This window comes from Epinephelus moara, chromosome 6 (genome assembly GCF_006386435.1).
Source record: "Epinephelus moara isolate mb chromosome 6, YSFRI_EMoa_1.0, whole genome shotgun sequence".
NCBI lineage: Eukaryota > Metazoa > Chordata > Actinopteri > Perciformes > Serranidae > Epinephelus > Epinephelus moara.
The window spans coordinates 11,697,946-11,718,931 of NC_065511.1; the positions used below are offsets into that span (position 1 = coordinate 11,697,946).

The following is a 20,986-nucleotide window of genomic DNA, read 5'->3' on the forward strand; positions in this document are numbered from 1 at the left end:
GTGTCACTCCTCATTGAGTTGGACAAATAGCAAATTAATTTCTAGCCGCCTAATTTCTCTCTGTTCTCCACTGAATTTCCGATAACGTCGAATTACTGATCACAGCCATGTGAACTCCCTCAACTTTTTATCAATTCATTAAAAATGTGCCACAGCGGAGATGCTACAGAGGAAAAATTCTCTCTCTTATTTCTGCATGCTTCCTTTACCACCGCAACGCTGTATACAAACAGAAATCAACTGGAGTGTTTAATTGAAATTAGGATATTAAAAACACCAGAAACCGTTACAGACCGTGTTGAGAAAAGTTACTTTGTTGCCATTTTGGAGTCAGACAGAAACTTTTAACCAGTGCATCTCAATGTGACAAACAAAGATGTCACTGTTTCCGAGTCAAGTGCAGGTCTGTAGGTAATGGTGTTTTGTAAAGTAGCAGTAGTGTATTGACAGGGCAGTATTGATGTTTCAATTAGAGCAGCGTTACATAGTGCCGCAGCATGGTAACACGGTGCGTCTCCTGCCATCTGCTCTGCCTCCACGTCTGACGAACGAGGCACGTGGGGCTAATCGAGCCGCACATGAGCAATGGGACTGCGAGATCTATCACACACACACACACACACACACACACGCGCGCACACACTCGTCCTATACGCACGTCCTTATGCAGAAAAATGGGGGGAAAGACGAGGGAGAGCTCCTCAGCCCTGCTGTTTAAACAGCCTTCAGAAAGCCTGTGATTCCTCCCCTTCTCCCTTCACATGTGCCACAGGAGCAGCCAGCAGGTTATTTCTCTGACAAGGAAACAGGCAAACACACCAGATGCACGAGTTAAAATTCTTCAAAAGCTCATCTGACGGGAAGACAAAAAAAGGGAACGGCTTCTGCCAGGTTTTCTCGTGCTGGGACGGTCTGAAATAACAGTGTGCATTATGCCTGGCGTTATTGCCTGCCAAACCACACGAATCAAAGACCTCATTGTGTGGATTACCTCGTTAATCTGTTGATGCCATTGAGTAGTATTGCAGGTGTTAATGTGCCAGGTTTTTTTTCTCTCTCTCTCTTCTCTTATTAGGGAGGTGTAGCGTTAGGTTGGTAATCTGCTTTAAATGCTTTCTGGGGAATGAGACACGCTGAAACCCAGCCAAGAGAACTCTGCTATCGTGAAGAGCTTTCTCTTAATACAGCACACAGAGGGGACTGACTGACTGAGGCTGCGGCGCCGATGCCAACGGGGACGAGCTAGTGAGCTACACGCCCCACGCCACTTGTTGGAATATATGACTGTATGAATAATGAAAGAGGAAGAGGAAAGTGATATTGCTAAAGCAGTCCCACAATGACATCCATCACAGAAATGGCTCATTGCTCTTCTTCCTCTGTTTCCTCCTGCAAAAACTCCCCAAGTTGTGTCTCTTTGGAGGAGCTAACCAAAGCTCAGCTCTGTGCCTGCATGAGCTGATTTAGAGGTGAACTCCTAAACCAAAAGAGAGAGAAAGATAAAGAGACAGAAAGAGAGAAAGACAGAGGGAAGGGGACAGAAAGAGAGGTAATCCTCCCTTTTTTCTGCTCCCCAGGGTGGTCTCTTCATCCAGGGCCTCAAAGAGGGGCAGAATACACCTCCCCGCTACAATGGAGGGGACCCACAGGGGCTGTTGCTATCTGAGTGTGTGCGAGTCTATGTGTGTGTGTGTGTGGGTGCAGCTTTAAGCAGGCCTTTGAGTGGCCTAATTGCATTGGAATACAGCAGTCTGAGAGCTGGCTCAGATCACGGCGGGCTGCTGGAGGGGTTAGCGCCCGCACCTCGACAGCCACACTCAGCAAAAGAGCCCCGGCACAATGCACACAATTAATGCTCTCCCTCTCGTTAACTCTCTCCCCACTTTTTGTCCTCTTCTACTTTTCTCTCATTCTCCTCCTTCTCACCCCGTATCTTACTCTCTCTCCTCTCCTCTCTCTTGTTCCTCCCTCCCGACCCAGTGTGTAGTCACTCACCCACTGTATTAATCCTCCCATACAGCCTGTCAATCTCCCTCTCTTTGATGCACACAACAATTACAGTAAGGATGAAAGGCGTGGGTCGGCTCCCGTTATGTAAGACTTGAAACGAGCCTTGACGAGAATTATTGATATCTGAACAGCTAATCTGAAATAAAACCTCGACAACATGACATCTCTGTTATTACTTTGCGGCAATTGATCTGCACTTGATTAAAAAGTATTGAATGTTTAGTCTTTTACTGTATACTCCACGATGCAAGTTACTTTGTTATAACCCAGGATATCTTTAATTTCGAAAATACAATCGTGTTTATTAAAGAAAATTGGTTCTGATTTTGTATCTGGTCTGGTATGAGCCAAACAAGTCAAAGTTGTGGCAGGTGGTAGAAGCCAAGCAAAGAAATACTCAATTAGTGATGATTGTTCCCTTAAGACAAGACTGTAATAAACCAATAATGCTCCAACAGGGACTATTTTATGTCTTTGTGGCACTAAATGCTAAATTGGTAAACATCTTACTGTACCTCATTGGATTATATCTCCAATTGTAATAGTCCTGATATCATAACAGTATTCAATAGGAGCACATACATAGTTAGAGGTGAAACAATTAGTTGATTGACAGGTAATTTATATGCAAGTCTTTTTAGGTAAAAAAAAAAAAACAAGCCTCCCAAATGTGTAAAAATTTGCTGGGTTTTTTTTTCAACTTCTATGATAATAAACTGAATATTTTTGGGTTTTGGACTGTTGGTTTGACAAAACAAGCAGTTTAAAGATCCCCTCCAGACATGTTTTAAACACAAAAATATTGCTCGGAATAATAATTTGTGTCCCATATGGTTTTTACAAACACACAAAAACAAACACAAAAATTGAAATACTTAATAAAATTACGTCTACTCCTTCATCATTGGAAAAGTATCTATGAATATGTAAATGCGCTTTATTTACACACTTTAACTATTAGACACAAGATGTCTCCTATCTACTGAAAAGTCCGTTCTCAGTGTATGTACATTGGAGGCTCCAGTTTCCACATCGCACTTGTAAATTTGGAACATGATTGGCTCCAGACTAGTTGTGATGTCACAAAATCCTGCTGGTACACTCAGGTGTTACACTGAAGATGAGTTCAGAGAAACGTCTCTACAGCAGATGAACTTTAAAACAGCTTGCTAGTGTCACACTCGGCACAGTCAAGCTCCAACATCACAGTCAAGTAACAATAAGCAAAACAAATTTTTAACTGGAGGGGGACTTTAAATATGTCATCTTGGGTTCTAGGAAATTGTGACTGGCAAATTTCACTGGTTATATGACAAAAATGATTAGTTGCAGCCTTACCTACAGTAATGTTGTATAGCATTGTTGTAAAGTTATCACACATGTGCTATATCTCCGTAAGAAGGAGTTGAGACCACAAGTTACTGTATATTCCTCCTCCTGTAGACAGTGGCCAGTTTATTAAATAGGTTAATATAGTCACACAGATGGATCCCAGCCTCTTTCCCTCCAGTTTGGACTCAACTGTCCTTGTCTTTAAATGGGGCTCAGTGGACTGTGTGTGTGGAACAACCAATGATTTTAAAAACATATCATATTTAACCAGCCCCTCCTTTGATTTTCTTTATTACACGAGCCGTGTCTTAATAAAATCTAATTATTTCCGCTCACAGGACGCTTTCTGGTGAGAAATTGGCAGAGGGATGTGAGCTGATGTATGGGGAGACAGTCGCCTAATTAGAGCGTTAGAAATTGAATCTTTACAGCACATGGGTCATATAATTATCCTACTGTTAATTTAACGCTTACATTCTCTGCTGTTCATTTTTATTCCCTTAAACGTAGTTTGGCAGCGGCCCTCGCTGCTCTGCGCTGTGTTTTTACTGTATGAGAGGAGGTAGCATGGCCCCTAACATTGGCCCCTCTGAGTGATTGAATAACTGAGGACCCTGCAGTCCAAATAACAAGGCTCGCATCATTTATGCATTGTTAAGCCATGTAATTGAAACGAGCCATAGTTTGCATATTACACCATTAAAATAATGTGCTTTGCGTTTCTCCCAACACGACTATTTAAGCCTGTGTGGCGATGTGGTAATTCCTTGAATTACAGCCTAATTACCACAATGTTCTTTTGATTTGGCCGATTTCAATGTTACGCCACAATAATGTTCAATATTACCAGAATGAATTACTGAGCCGTGCCTGGAAACTTTTCCTCGTATGACTTAAATCCTGGCAGCTTCATGTGCTATCAGTGCAGCTGGATTCACATCCATAAAGGATTATTAGCCTATGAAATGAGACCCATTAAAGGCCCAATCAGTAATACTTAATTGAAGAGCTCGAGTTATACATGGAGCATTTTGTGTTCGACTGATCATCATAGGCCTGCGTTATATCACTGTTTACAGATATTATTAATGTAAACAGACCAACAAGATCAAAAAACATCACAGACTGCTAATTACTGTTTATCCTTGCAAAAGTGATTTTTCTAATAATTACAAGTCATAACAATTTCTAATTGTATTTGAAATATTACTACATTTTGATTGCACATTGTGTCTTTAAAGGATGAATATAACAAACTATGCATCAGATATACAACTTTGTGTCCCTAAATTTATTTCATCATTATCACATTTTATATTTCATTCATCTTTGTAACATCAGAGATTAACAATGTGTATTTTGGCCACTAAAGCAGCATCAAGACAAAGGAAAAGCTGAAGAACAACTTAAATCAGTGTACACCAATTCAGGTCATATAAAGCAGGGAACAGAGAACATTTTATAATTAGCACTTGCCCTTTGTTGCATGTCCCTGTATTGTTCTCAGACCTCAGTCTACACACATGACATGTGTCTTTGTGTGAACTTTTCGAATAAATTAACATTGCTAAGAATGATTTGTGAGAGTGCATATTCACCGTGTGGACTTTTCTGTTTTTACTGCACAGTTTGAATTTTTTTTTTTTTTTTTTGCTGAAAATATTTCTTTGATAATTGCTTTTTTATTGCCTTTTAATTTTACTGCTCGGTCCAAGTTATTAAATAAAATGTTTAATTACAGTTTCAGTCATTTGCATAGTTTAGAAGTTATAAATTGTGGATATTGAAGAACTGTCTCCATTGATTTATAGGTTTAATTTGTGGCCAGTATGTATTACTTAATTTCTGGTGGATTGAATTGTTATAGGCCATAGACCGACCAAAAGTGCTTTTTAATTGCATCTGTACAGTAGGAGTTATTAATGTTTTCTGCTGTTCAAAATTAAGGAGCTGCTTCAGAAGTTAGCAAGTTGAAACATACTTCTGCCAAACAACATTTTTGAAGTTCTGTTTGTAATTTCTTTTTTTCACACAGTTTGCTTTATCTCACTGCAGTGTGAGGAGCAGCTTTGAGGACAGACATAATCTCTCATCTTTTTCACTTCTTCTAGTCCTTTCTCCCTCTCAAGGCCCTGTGCTCTTTACCCCTCCCTCCTTTATCCCTGCGAAGGCTTTGTCCCCGCAGCAGAGAGCCTCTCTAAATAGAGGCCTTTAGATAGTCCAGGAACAGGGAGGGGGGGCAGCAGCGACGCGACTGCTGTTGTTTCATTTACCTCTCCCTATGGCAACCAGCAGCGGTCGGCCAGGAATGTCCCCTCTCTGGACAAAGTCCTGGTCCCTGAAGCTGACACTGGGGGGACGACAGCTGGGACGGGATGGAAACCTGCCCTCCCTGCCCTGGACTGGAGGCCTGAGTCTGGACTTAATCCTCCTCTTCACTTGTGTCTTTTCTCACTTTTGCTGGATGATGAGCAGCCAGAGAAGCTTTTCACACACTATTAACTCTAAAATAGTTGTATATAGGACCAGAAAATAATTTCAGAATCTCTTTTGGATGTAAAGAATCCTAAAGGGTTTTCAATACTGCTGAACCACCCACTAAGACCCTTTACAGTGCTGTAAACAACCATTTAGGAGCACATGAAATGCTTCAAACTACATGTGTTAAAGGAGCATTTTGGGAACCATATAAATGGTGTTTTTCAATCTTTAAAAAAAAAAAATCTTTTAAGTCATTCAAGCTATATATAGAACCTCAAATCCAGCCTGTGTGTAGGCCACTCCTCCCTGTGCAGGCTTGTTAATTCACTTTACAGCCTGGCAGAATACAAAAGTGGATTTGTTTACTTTATGGGCTGTTAAAAGTTTTTCAGTCAGGACATATGAAAGATGTCTACATTTACAAGACTTCACTGAGAGAAATGTACTAACTTACACTTTTATAAACACTGATGAATGCTGGTAAAATTACAGGATACTGTCATTAATAGTGGTTAAAATAGGTTGCAGGAACATAATGGACTCCAATGGTCATTGTTTTTTAAATGAAACATGTCAATTTAAACTGTTATAAAACTTACTTGGATGCTGCGAGGACAGATAAGAGAAGACTATAAGTCAACATATGAGGTCCAGCACTGTCCAGTTTACTCACAGTTTGATCCAATTTATTCACGTTTTATTACAAGAAAGATTTTTACCTAATAAAATTGATTTGCTTGAAAAGTGCCTGAGCTTTTTTCCTTTGTAAGATATCTCGATTTAGAAAGCACACTAGTTGTATTATTGATGTATTTCTCCTGCAACACACCACCTCACATCTCAATAACAAAGTGAACTTCACAGGACACTATGTGCTTTATCTGCCTGTTGTCTTAAAACCGGTTTGAATAAATTAGATTTCAGACTATTTACTTTGTTCCACAAGTGCATGAGCTTCAAACTTCAATGTCTAAATTATGCTATTTTAATTTCAAACTAATGGTTGAGTGATGGAGTATGTAAAGATGATCAATACTCAGTATATTCTCTCATACACACACACACACACACACACACACACATATAACGCTGCATAAGTAACATATTAATATGCATACACCTACAGCGTCTTAGCAGTAATCTTGCAACACTGCAGCACTCATAAAAACATTAAACTGCATTTTTCTGTTATTATAGGCCTCGTCTATGAATATGCAGATTATATATATGCCTGTCATTTGAAATCTATCAGCCTTTGCTGCAATAAAAAGGTTTACATCGCCTAATCAAAATAGGATTTTACACACTCGTTTCCATAACATTTAGTATCATAAATGTGCGCAGAATTACAGTCAACAATTAACAGCAAAATTTAAAGTCTACCTCAGTAAACAGTTATATATCCTACACACAAGCTTATTTAATCTTCCCATTAAGGGGAAGCTGGTCTCTGGATCTAGGCTACCCTCAGCCTGAGTCTTCACACAACATGATTATCAAAGTAAATCAACTGTATCTTACAGTTGCACTGCTGATCCCGGTGCTCCGTCTCCCCATGCTGCACTCCGGCTCTCCGCTTCCACGGGAGCCTCAACTCGCACCTCTCCAACAAAGAGAGTAGTGTTTGTTGAGACTTCCCCGCAGCCAATCGCTGCGTCGTTGCCCTTGGTAACCACGTCCATCATCCTTTGACGCCCAATGAGCAGCGGGGGCGTGGCGGAGTCCAGGTGCGCCTCGGCGTCCACTTGGCAGAGCGCCTGAGAGCCGCCTGTGGGCAGGAGAGGATCTGTCAAATGCGAGGTTCCTTTAATAAGAGCGACCAGTCCGGCTCCGAGAGTCATGGCGACCGCAGCGTCTAACCACTACAACATCCTCACCTCCAGCGCATCCATCGTGCACTCGGAGCCCGGCAGCATGCAGCAAGCCACGGCGTACCGGGACGCGCAGAGCCTGTTGCAGAGCGACTACCCGCTGCAGAGCAACAGCCATACGCTCAGCCACGCACACCAGTGGATCACTGCGCTGTCCCACGGAGAGGGAGCCCCGTGGTCCTCCAGCCCGCTCGGCGCGGAGCAGGACATCAAACCCGCGGTGCAGGGCGCCCGGGACGAGATGCACAACTCCAGCAGCAACCTGCAGCACCAGTCACGGCCGCCCCACCTGGTGCACCAGACGCACGGGAACCACCACGACGGCCGGGCGTGGAGAACCACCACCGCGGCGCACATACCGAGCATGGCCACGACGAACGGCCAAAGCCTTATTTACTCCCAGCCGGGCTTCAGCGTCAACGGGCTGATCCCGGGCAGCGGGCAGGGGATGCACCACCACAACCTAAGAGACAGTCATGACGACCACCACAGCCCGCACCTCAGCGAACACGGCCACCCCCCGTCCCAGCATCAGCACCAGCACCGGCCGCAGAGCCACCACGACCACTCGGACGAGGATACGCCGACCTCGGACGACCTGGAGCAGTTCGCCAAGCAGTTCAAACAGCGGAGGATCAAGCTGGGCTTCACGCAGGCGGACGTGGGACTCGCCCTGGGGACCCTGTACGGAAATGTGTTTTCCCAAACCACCATATGCAGGTTTGAGGCCCTGCAGCTCAGCTTCAAAAACATGTGCAAGCTGAAGCCTCTGTTGAACAAGTGGTTGGAGGAGGCGGACTCCACCTCGGGCAGCCCGACCAGCCTGGACAAAATCGCGGCGCAGGGGAGGAAAAGGAAAAAACGGACTTCAATCGAGGTAAGCGTAAAGGGAGCTTTGGAAAGCCATTTTTTGAAGTGCCCTAAACCGGCAGCGTCGGAAATAATCGGCCTGGCGGACAGTCTGCACCTGGAGAAAGAAGTGGTGAGGGTTTGGTTTTGTAACAGGAGACAGAAGGAGAAACGCATGACCCCTCCCGGAGGAGCTCTGCCGGGGAGCGAGGATGTGTACGGGGACACGCCGCCGCACCACGGGGTCCAGACCCCGGTCCAATGAACTCTTCTGGACCGCTCCTCCAGGACATGTTTATCCTTTTTATTTATCCCCAAGGTTATATATAAATCACTGAACTATGAGACGCTATAGTGGGTGTTTTATGTATAATAGATTGCAGTGAGTACTTACACAATATCTGCAGTGAATATCTGAGAAATGGAAAATGAGTGAGGGGAGGACAGGACATTTTTTTCCTCTGCCAGAGCTAAAGGAACATAAGCCTGTGTTGTGTTCTCCGAGGATACATGCCCAGCACTGTGACTCCAGTCGACGCAGTTTCAAGGTGTAGCCCCTATTGTGTATTGAAATTATACTTGACGAAAAAAAAAGAGGGAGGGGAGGAGGGATACCTGGTTTTAGACGAAAAGCATAGCTGAATGGTTTCCATTCGCCACTTTTATACCTATCAAATCACAGAACACATTTTTTCCTGTGCGTAAAAAGGGAAAGCAAATACAAAGGCGTTTAGTTTTGTAGCCCTAAATTGTGCGTCCAGCAGTGATGGGTGGGTGGGTGGGAGGGTGGTGCAGAGGGGGGGTCAGGGGAGCTGCGTTAATGGAGTAAACTGGAGGCCAGTAAAGGCTGCAGCCCCAGTCCAGTGGAGTCCAGCTGAGGGTGAGCATCGCCTGAGTCCCATCTGTCAGCCAGGCAGCTCAGAGCCGCTTTCATTCAAAACACTGCTGGGAAACTGCAGGCCATCCAGCTCTTATTTATTCTGTGAGGACTGAGGTCAGGATTTAGTTATGAACACAGATTGTTATTATTATTATTATTATTATTATTATTATTACTATATGTGTGCAGCTCACTGGCTAAACTCTCCAATAATTAGCCCGAGTGCAGTGATTACAAAGTGTATGACCTCTATCATAAGTCAAACAGCAGTACAAACACAAAGTCCATTATATTTTTCACAAAACAAGCGTTAAATGATATTTCTCCCCCCTCAGAGAGTCTCCCAGCTTCAGGAAGGGCTCCGTGGCGATTGATTGGATTATCTGGCACTTTTCCACAACATACAGGATGGGCTACAGATATATAGATATCTACAGAAAAAAATATATGTCACCAACTCTCACAGAACATTTGGATCCACTTTTGTAAATATTGTATAACTTTAAAAGTCATGGCTTCATCCCTTTTTTTTTCTTTCTTCACTGGGGCACTTTTTTTGGATTGATGTTTTCAAGAACAAACAGGTTGAGGGTTTTTTTTGTTTAAATCCAGTCTCATTCATAGCCTACCTACTGCCTTGTATTTGTGTATTTAACGTTAATTTTGTTGCCGAAATTATGCTCGTTTACGGTTTAATAATTTTTTTGTGGCGCATTGTGTTTTCAGTCTAAATATATTTTTTTTAATGTGAAATCAATTTAATTTGTTTAAATTGTCCAAGGAGTTCTGTTTTGCCATTTGATGCCCGCTCTGAAATTACATTAGATTGTGTTTCCAATCAAAATATAGTGCTTTTAAGACTGAATTCAAATTAATCGATAACACTATTGTAGAGAATATTATTGTCCACAATGAATCAGACGACAGAGGATAAAAACGGGGATAACAATAACATGATCAGTGTGTTTGAAATGAAAAACAATAATAAGGCCTTTAGATTTCCTCCCAGAAAACAATTTAGTGACATTCCAAAAACTGCAGCATATGATCAAAATTATTATTATAATTATTTTAATTGTTATTATTATTATTATTATTATTATTATTATTATTATTATTATTACTATTATGCTGTTATTTTAATTTGTTTGTGAGGTCGTTGCCATGCATTTCATTTCAGCCATTTTGTTCATCTTCGTCTATGTTGCTTTATTACAATGGGGGAAATTGCTCGTAGACATTTTATTTTATTTTTTAGTATTGTTAATGAGATTGTAATTTATTATACAATGGCTTTTATAGATGACACAAAGTGCGAGATATACTATATGAAATGACACCGAGAAGGCTTTTGTCTTGTAGGGAACAAGAGAGACATATTTTTGATTTTGATTTTTTTTTTTTTTTTTTTTTGTTCAGCGGGATTGCCACAGCTTAAACCGTCACAGCTAAATGTATATACATCTTTTCTCCGTACAGTAGCTTGCTTTTCGTTTTATGCAAAAACAGATATCCAGGGACTTGTGTTTTTTTCTCCTCTCATGTGGAAACAGCTTTTCCTCCCCCCCCCCCCCCCTCTCCTGATTTATGTTTCTCCTGCAGAAAACAACAAGCAGAACCGACCATGGCATTGAAATCCTTCCTCAGTAGCTTTAATGAATCGATCCAACTCATAATTCACTGGAAAAATCCAAGTTGTGGGATGTAGACCTGTAGCAATCCGACGCTGTTTTCTTGTTGTTTTTGTTTAATTGCTTGTTAAACCAGTCGTTTGGTTATTATTTTTTTGGGGGGGATATAGGCTATGTCATATTCACTGGATGAACTTGGGGTAGATAAAGCAGAGGTGATAAACGCCTGTTGGTGTTTCATCACTTGACACATGAACAACGGACTTGCACATTTTTAAATAATGGGGTTGATATTAAACAGCTTTTTTCCAACGTCGAGGCTAAATGTATTATTTTTTTCCCTTTGACTTCAGCTGCTGCAGTGACTTGACTGTCTGCTTGACATCTGTGGTGTTAAAAAAATATGCTTCTTGCTTTGAGCTCATTCGTTTGGGTGGAATTAATGGCTGAGAGAAAATCAGGGCTGATGAATGGAAGATTGTGAGCCGATGATGTGTTGTTTCTGCCCCAGGCTGCTTTTAAATGGACTGGCTTTGGCTGGGGAAACCACAGCTTCCATCTAGGGTTAAATTAGGGGTTCCCAAAGTGAGGTCCGAGGACCAATAGTGGTCCTTAAAAGATTGAAAGAGGTCCGAGATGGTAATATTTTGATTTCACTGCTATTTTATTTGAAACTAGATGTGTCACTTTCTCTGTTGCACACTCAGTATTGCGGACTAAAAAAGAATAATACAGATATAAACAAAGATTAATATTAATATCATTTCTCTGCCCTGGGTTACAGATGCTTTTTTCTGTAGCTTTGTCCAAGGCAAAAAAGAAAAAACATAAGACAAAAACTTGCATTAATTTGGCCATTTTGTGCTTTAAATCTTACATCACTTGGACTGACAAAACAACCCGGACAGTAAACGCATCACACCTTGTGAGATTTTAATAGTTTTAAAATAACACTTCTGCATCTAAAACAGGAAATTCTGCATCAGTTGATTTAAAAAATGCTCTTATAAGAAAAAAAAACCACCCTAACATTTCCGCAGGGACTTCTAGTGACAGCGATATTGACAGTGGTGACCCTGATGGTATTTTCTTATTCACTATGATATGTAATTCCTCTATAATATTCCCACAGGATGCTGTGGTGTGATATTTGTATGAGCATCTCTCTAAAAATCTATCCCAGCTCATTTTATTTTGGAGCTGACAGCCAGAATACAAAGTTGTTATTTCCCTGCCTCTTCCTGCTTAACTACAGAAATAATGTCACACGTGTTGCCCTCTGTGGTTTATCATCATAATATTAATTACAATCGGATTCGTCTCCGTTTCACCCCACAAGCTGCCAGTGCTGATGCTAGAGAGGATGAGCCTGTGTGGATGAGTGAGAGATTTACCTCAGCATTACTAAGCAAATCGATTGGGAATCTATTGCTGATTGATTATTGATGGCGTTGACCAATTAAGCTGATCATACAAAAAAAGTAGTGTCGCTCTTTGATGTCGTTTTTTATTTTTATTTTTGATAAGAATACTGGCATAAAAATAGCGTCTCCTCCTTGTGAAAAATGTCCCGTAATATTCCCATAATTCCCAGCACCAGACTCTGTGATTTCTCATAGACTAGAATGTATTTTTAATCAACGGCACTATGGTTAATTTACTTCTATATGGGCTAATAGGCACAGTGGATATTATCCCTCAGAGATCCAGTAGGTGTTACACATTACAAACAGTGCATCAGTATCATTTTCCACATGCTGTTTTGTTGTTGACGCAGGGAAATAAAAGATGTCCCTCTCTGCATCATCATCGCTCGCCGTTTGACCTGCCATTTGGATGCCTGGCACGAAACGACACCCGGAAATAAAGCCCCCTCTCTGATCTCTGAAGTAGACTTTTGTGGAGCCCAGTAATCAAAAAAAGTGCGCCCTCGTGCCCTTCATCCGCTCTCTAGCAGATGCAATTAATAGCGCGTCGCGTTAATTACACCTTCCTTTTTATTTAGGTGACTTGAAATTTCCCATTAGGCTCCCAGGGAAGAAAAATACACACACACATACACACACACGCTCCAGTGTTGTGAAGCTGTGCTGTGGAGGAACAGAGAGGGGGAATAGTCGGTGCTCTAGCGCCATCTAGCGACAGCAGCATGAGCCGAGGGTGAGTCCAAGCTGTTATGTCATTTTATTGTCTGTGAGGGTCGGGTCCAAAATCAATAAAATATTCAAATCTGTGCGAAATCATAAACTTTTGGCAGAAATATGTAATATAATGGGGAAGTTTGCTGTCTGACATAGATGTGGAAACATTTTGTCATTACATAACAAATATGAGAGAGATAGTAGAGACCTTCTCAACAAGATTAGTCGGGATCAAAGTAATTAAAAGCATATTAAAATAGCATGCAATAAGGTCAATAGACATGATAGGTCTCTGTAGATCTGTAGAGCTAAATCATACTTGCTCATATTTAGTACAGCACACACACACACACACACACACACCACTGTCAGTCCCTGCAGGACTTATGATAGGGCTCTTTTATGGGGAAAATAATTATATTTTCATATTGATTTCTCTGTTATTATTGTCTCAGCTGGTGCTGGGATAATCACTCAATCCATTATTTGATAAACAGAAAGGTATCAGTAATTTTGATAACAGATGAATTGTTTTGTCCTTGTATGGTCCCACTCAATGAAATATAGCCTATACATATACTGCAGTACTCTATATATTTTTGTATTGCACACACTTTCAACAATCTGGTTCAATTTAAGCGAATTAAAAGACAGTTTTTAGTAGCACATCTCTTTTTATGGATGAGGACAAAGTGTAAAACTCAAGCAATTAAACATTTTACATATAACATCAACATGAGACATTTAAATAAAAAAACTAATATGGATAAAAAAAAACAAGTCAGTACAGTTTATAGAAGAGATCGGAGCTGCTCATCTGTCCGATTTTTGGGTGATGGATTCTCTTCTGGTGATATTCTTCAAACCATCTCTGTGTTTTCGAGCAGCACCGTCCCCGCTGATCAGAGTAAAGTGGTTTGCAATCTGCGGCTCCTATTGTGCTTAAACTTGACTCTGTTGATTCATATAACCCTGGATTTACCTACACATGGCTTTATTTTCAAAAGAAACATCTGGGAAATGTCAGAAAAGTCACACTGATATAATCTATATTATATTTCAATAGATGTACAATGAAATAACATTAGATTTATCAAAGTGACAACAGCTGGTGACTGGAAAACTCTGTATTCAGTGGCAGTCTTTGTGAGAAACATTAACTTACTGGTGGAGCAAGTTTTTACAAGTTATCAGATGTCTTGGAGGATTATTTGTTAACATCATTCTGCTCAGTAAATCATGTAAAATGAAAATAAACAGGACAGGACCATTTTGATTTTTCTGCAGCTAATTTCCAGGAAGGAAGCCACTGTAAAGACTCTGAAAGCTGCTGTTCACTCTGGAGATGTTTGTTTTGTAGAGTGCCATTTATCACAAGTCGAAATGTGTTCTACCAAATGGTAGAGAATACCATAACAGTGTTAAGTTATCTAACAAACAAAAACACTTCCACTTGAGGATTTTTGTCACTTTGACATTACTTTAAAATTAATACATTAAGGTGTTGGACCATTGATGGGACAAACAAGCAGTAGGCCTTTTCCACAGAGGACATCTGACATGTCACAGTAGGACAAACACAGATCTAAATAATAAAATGAATGATGGCTGAATTCCATATATCTGCTTCATTTTCAGGGTCTTGATAATGTGCATTCTGGCTCACTGTCACGCTGTTGTGGTTTACTGGGACACTTGAATAAAACAGAGCCATCATTAATGTTACTATTAACACCTGACATTTAAATAGACGAAACAATTCACAGCAAAAGCAATCATTATGGTTGCAGCCCTAGACTCAACAGTAAAAAATGCAGCTGGAGCAAGACAATCACAATAACCCAGACGCTGCTTTTACAGACCTTTTTTTACCAAACTCCACATCAGCCTTGCAGATTTGCGCTTATTGTTGCAAATTGCTCCTGAGAAAATCAAACGCTGAATGTGAAAGGACATCTCAGCCTGTAGAGCCTGTTGAGGCAAGCCTGGCAGCATCACGCAGGGTATCAGCTCAATCTGTTTGAAGTGTCTTTTACTCAAATTTTTATCAGGTTATCAGGATTACTGTATGCTCTCCCACTCATCTCCCCATCCAGCCTGCTTTAAAACGGCCTCCACTGTAAGTAAACCTGTTTTTAAAGCTGTTAATCAACAGCATTATTTTCATTTATTATAGGTAGTGAAGTGGGACATACAGTAGGGGAGAGTGGGGTCGACTGGAACAGTATTGTTTATACTGTAGGTAAGCATGAACATCATATAGAGGCCTACATTTCAACCCCTGAGCATATTTTGAATGTGCAGAGTTCAATTACCGGTATGTAACTTTTATAAAACTATCAAATTGTTTTTGCAAAATGAAACCAAATAGTCTACATAAACCTCTGGGCTACAGAAACTACACTAAGCTGATTGGTAGCGACTCAAAAAGACAGCCAAGTTCTATATCTCAGTAATTTCTGAAAATATAATAATTTAAAAATGTTCTCATTTTCTTAAAGAAATGTGTGAACAAGTGACACTGTAAATATAAGGTGTTCAAATTTAGACTGCAGTTTTTTCTATTTCATTCTTAGTGTCCAAGCCGACCCTGCCCACTGTCCCAACCAGCCTGAGAAGGCAGAATTTTGGGGAAAAATGCACATTTCACATTTTGGTTGGGCTCTGAAAAACTTGAAAATTATTTGCAGATATATGTATGTGTTCAGGGTTCAAATTAATTTCATCACTGTTCAAGTAGTCTGTAAGTAAAGGACGTGTATCTTGTGTCCCACCTGACCCCACTCTCCCCTACTCTTTCTGTTGTCAAGACATGCTTTAACACTGACTCAGCACATTCAGCCGTCATTTAAAAAGAGGGAGAGCAATTAAAGTGTCATTGAACAACAGGCAGATATTTCTCTGTCTGTCGTCTGAAGAGACAACATTAAAACATAATCTTACTCAGATCACATAATGTAATTTAGCATTGTGTGTAACAATGTAATGTTTCAATATGATTTCCTGGGGTAATTTTAGTTTTTGAATTGTATTCATTTAGAAAATGAATGTTTCTGTGGCTAACTTTATTTACTCCTCACAGATCTTCATCTAATGTCTTTGTATAAAGTTCCCCTGTCAGACATCATGTCCATCTCTGAATGGTGTGAGGATGAATCAGCCTTCTGTATCAATCACTTGTTCAATCTGTCTTTTTCTCTTTGCCCCCCCCCCAACACACACACACACACGCACACACAATCCTCCTCCTCCCCCAGCACACAGATAACAGTGATACAAGCTCACGAGCAGAACATAATTCCACCATTTGACATTGTTGTTCTTCAATCTCACTCAGATGCATCGCAGCTAATTACACTTTGCACACTTAAGTACACAAATGCGTGTGTGCGTTCATTTGTAAACGAGTTATTGTTTAATTATAACTTCACATGAACTTTGCTGATCAGTGGGGCGAATCGTGTCTCCCCTTCAGCGCGTAATTATTCAGGCTATAATTGCTCGGCCTGTTTGTGAAACATGCTCGTCTCTCAGCGAGGCCATCTCACATGGCTCCTGTGCCAGATCCTCTTTGACAACGACCATGAGCCTCTAAACGGCTCTGTTTAAGGCTGCAGAGGGAACAGGAAGCTTCAGATGGACAGCACTCATTAGAGTTTACAATTAACAAAGATTATGAAAAGGTACAGAATTAAAAGTTGTCCTGGTAGGGTGCTACTTCAGGTCAAAATGCACATGTAACACACAAGGCAGTGCTACAAAAATGATCCTTATCTAACAGAATCTACCATAAATTTCTCACGTGAATAAATTATCCCAATTAAGGTCCACTTACTAGCTTTTTGGAGCTTTCAACTGCATCTCATGGCCTTCATTGGTGAGTGGAATTGATTCAGTCTGAGCCAGGCCCAACTGCTGATGACAACTGTGAGACATGGTTGGATTATTGTCATCCATACTGATCCCATGGTCAGAATTAGACACACTTATGTTTGTTTGTTTTTTACTTGAAAATGTAAGGTTCATATATAAACATTCACTGCATATCATCCATATTAGAGAATTATAAAAACATGAAACATTTATCATGTCATTACCGGTAAAACAGAAAACATAGATATACAAACACAAAGCAGAATACAGTAGATAACATACAGTTCTGTTACAGAGTATACAGTATTTATTTTCTTGTTTTTCATTAGTTTCAATGCACATATTATTTTAAAGATGCACTTAAACTGGGGGAATCTTTTAAGACTCTAACTTTTAGGTTACAATCTAAAAAATGCTCTCAGTCTCATGCAGACTTTTACTCATTTCTTGTTCTATTCCAAGGAAACAAAGATGTCATTAAGGTCACTGTATCCAGACAACACTCTTCAATAATTCAGATGCACAGACTCGTCTCCAAAGTGCCTTTTTGTGGGGAATCCACTGGATTGCTTTCTTGCACACAACATGGAAAGGATGTTGTTTTTCTATTCCAGTGTTTTCCAACCTGAAGGTTAAGACCCCTTAAGGAGTCCCAACATAAAGCTGTGGAGCCAGAAGAAGGTTTAAGGAAGAAAATAGAAAAGCATTTTACATAAGTGTAATACCGGATACTTTCATCTCCCGAAACCCTAAAAAGTAGCCCAGGAATCTGACGAATCTGCGAGCTCAGGCTTTCTTAGCTCTGGCTGATGTACCCCGTTAGGACAGATTTTCAGTCAACCTCAATCCCTCTAATATGGGACGTGTTTGAGTCAATGACAGACAACTTGCGGAGCCTTCGCGTTCTAAGCAAAGTACATGTTGACATCAGTTTTGGCGTATACATCCTTGCGCCAGGACACTGTGGTGGGAATATACCTGGGTCTGTAAAGGTAAAGGTGTGCTGTTGAGGCATTTTCGAAAACAACCAAGATGGCTGCAGCTGATGTGAAACTTTCCGTTGAACTATTTTAGAATTCAGAAGGCAAAAACGGCGACACTCGCTCACGAACATATGGATGCCACACCATCACAGCTCATCTCTGCATGCTGTAGTCTGTTTACATTTGTCCGTACTTCAGCGCCTTGTCACACGTTTTGTTGCTCTGATTGGTTGTAGGTCTATCCAATTGCATCCACATGCATTTGATCCACTGTCGTTGATAACGCCCCTTGGAAATCCAAAATGAACTGAGGTTCCAAACTAACCTGCATTTGCGATTTGGTCTGGCGATGTCAGGCTACCTAAAAATCCTTCAATGAAACACACTGAAAAGGAAAATCAACACTTTGGTTGAACTCACCATTACTCACATCCACACTGAGAACATGACCTGTAATGAGGGATCACATGGTAGATTAGAAACCTTTAGTCTAGAACACATTTCTACACACATGTACTCTTTGCCTTAAAAAAGACAACAACTTTTGAGCAATAAGACAAAGAAAGACTTGCTGCAACTCGCTGAGTTTTATGAGACATGCAGTCCTAATTCTGAGAAACACTAGCACTATATCCGCACCACTAGCATCAGATCAGAGTTATGAATAGTCTCCAGTGTCACTTATTTACAGTAATTACACCAGGGTATCACAGTTCGACAAAGTTTACAACTAAAAATCCTCGTGGATTTAGACTTGGCTAAAGAAACATCGCCCATCACTGCTACTTCAAAAAGTTACCTATGGATAATAGTATTTACTTGGATTTAAAGGACTCTGCACTGACATTCACAATATCCTCAAAAACAAAACATAAATAATAAGCTTTAGACACAGCAGCGCGAGGACTGACAGGGATGTCTTCATTATTAGAGTCTAAGTCGAGAAACCAGAGAAGGAACACCAAGCCACATAATGATGGGTATCAGAGTGAGGCCTCCCTCAGGCAGGTCTGAGGCCTGTCGAGTCCCAGCCTGAGGACGGCTCCGAGGAGGCACACCACAGCACTCTGCAGACACGTGTCTCACTGAAGAGAGGACTATTACTGCACCGGTGGGGCGCTGCCATATTTGTCAAGGTATGTTCTGGTGTCACTCATGTGGTTTGTAGAGAGAGAGGAAAAGAAAGAAAGGAAGCACAGGGCAACCTGGTGCCAGCCCCCTTAACCCTTCCCATGCTTACATTTTAATGCTGGATTTATTATTCAGGAACAATATTTCCATCCATATATTCCCCGTGCAGATTCATCAAGCTTCGTCTGTAAGCTCTTGAAAGACAAATAAAAAGCTGAACTAATTGCTGTGGATCCCCCCTGGATATATCAGCCTCATAGAGGAGCGTGACAGCAAGAAATCAAGCCGTAGCGCGGAGCGGAAAGCCTCCATGAATCACGTTTGTATCCGTCCTCACACGCACAGCGGCAGCAGAGGCATCAGCAGTGGTGTTGTTGGCTGAGGAATAATCATTGGGGAGGCAGTCCAAATTAATACTTCAGCCGAGGCCGCCTCGTTCTCCGTCATTAGGGCACATTACAGGGCCACAATATACATCATTAAACTAGGCATAAACAATTCATTAAAAGGCCGTTAAGAAGACAAGCTAATGTCACTTCTCTCTGTGGTATTAATAGACTGTAAAATGGCAGAGGGTTAAGGCAAAAAGGATCATTCCACCACTACTATCCAGTCAGTCATCCTGACTAATGGCTTCACTAGCTGTTGTGGATTCAGTAGACGATGGGGCTGCTCGATATATCGTTTTTTTGTTGGTTTTTTTATTGTCATTGGCAACACATCACCAAAGACTGCGATATTGCACCCAGGGATTTTTGGAGTTGCTTATGCCCAGTAGGCCCATTCAGTAATCCCTCCATGCCTTGGCCATATTTTCTAATGTCTTTCTGTCAAGTGACTAATGGAGACAAAAATTTTGAAATTGGCCCAGTATTGAGAGAGACCGCTGCAGCTGCAGTGTCAAAACAGGCTGCAATGTAATCCCTACAAGCAATTGTGCACCATCAATCTGTCTATTTGAGGTGCATGTTTTTGCCACTGACAGGCTCAGATTGTTATTATAAGTGTCTTACAACATTATGGAAAGGATCATACCGACAAATTAAGTATTTTTCCTTACCTTTCACCACTCTGTTGGTTATAGTGACCAAGTCTGGTTCTGAAATCTCATAAGAGGTGATAACAACATTGGAAACGTTAGCAAGGGCTTGAGAGGGGAGTGCTGGGAAGAATTTACTGTTGGAGTACAGAAAGTGTAGCTTAGTGTTATTTAAAAGATTTTCAGTGTCATGGCTGAATATTTAGCTGATTTCAACAATGTGGAAAAGTGAGATTTCAGAATGAGACCTCTCTTTGAGTGAGATCTGGTTACACACAATAACAAACAGGCCAGAATAGTGAAACATAAGGAACAGTATTTCATTTCTGCATAGGATCCTTTCGTAATGCTGTCACACACTTATAATAGCAATCTTAGCCTGTCAGTGGCAAAAAGAAACACTTTAAGTGGACATAACTTGACAGTGCACAGTTGGCTGAAGGGATTACATTGCTGCATGTTTCACTGCGGCAGTGTCAAAATACCAGGCCTATTTCATAAAATTGCAGTTTCATTTAGTAACTCACACTGGCGTTATTTGGTCCGCTTTAAACGAACCCTGGTCCGCTTCCACAGATAGTTCCGTTCGTTTGGAGTGGTGTGAACGCTCATTCCAACTCTGGTGTGGACCAAACGAGCGAACCCTGGTCCACTTGAAAACTGGGGGTCTCGGTTCACTTGCAAGTGAACCCTGGTGCGGTTCTCTTACAGTGGGAAATGCTTGACTATCCAGCAAACCAAAAAGAAGAAATGAACCAAAGAGAG

At 41.1% G+C, this 20,986-nt stretch overlaps 2 protein-coding genes across 3 annotated transcripts in view; both read left to right on the forward strand.

Annotated features, from left to right (window-relative positions):
- The window catches only part of LOC126392328 (proprotein convertase subtilisin/kexin type 4-like), a 227,053-nt gene extending 219,715 nt beyond the window's left edge, over positions 1-7,338 (forward strand). Inside the window, 1 exon segment of the mRNA XM_050047662.1 lies at positions 1,076-7,338. The gene's annotated coding sequence lies outside the window, so the exon portion shown is untranslated.
- Positions 7,339-7,359: 21 nt separating this feature from the next.
- On the forward strand, positions 7,360-11,366 carry pou3f2b (POU class 3 homeobox 2b). 2 transcript variants are annotated; one of them, XM_050047672.1, is made up of 2 exons: positions 7,360-8,571; positions 9,759-11,366. In XM_050047672.1, the coding sequence occupies exons 1-2, from the start codon at positions 7,663-7,665 to the stop codon at positions 9,795-9,797; spliced, it is 948 nt and encodes a 315-aa protein (XP_049903629.1). In that variant the 5' UTR covers positions 7,360-7,662; the 3' UTR covers positions 9,798-11,366. The 2 variants fall into 2 exon arrangements, with proteins under 2 accessions (XP_049903629.1, XP_049903628.1); XM_050047671.1 differs by lacking the exon at positions 9,759-11,366 and having other exon boundaries at positions 7,361-9,308.
- Positions 11,367-20,986: the final 9,620 nt, after the last annotated feature.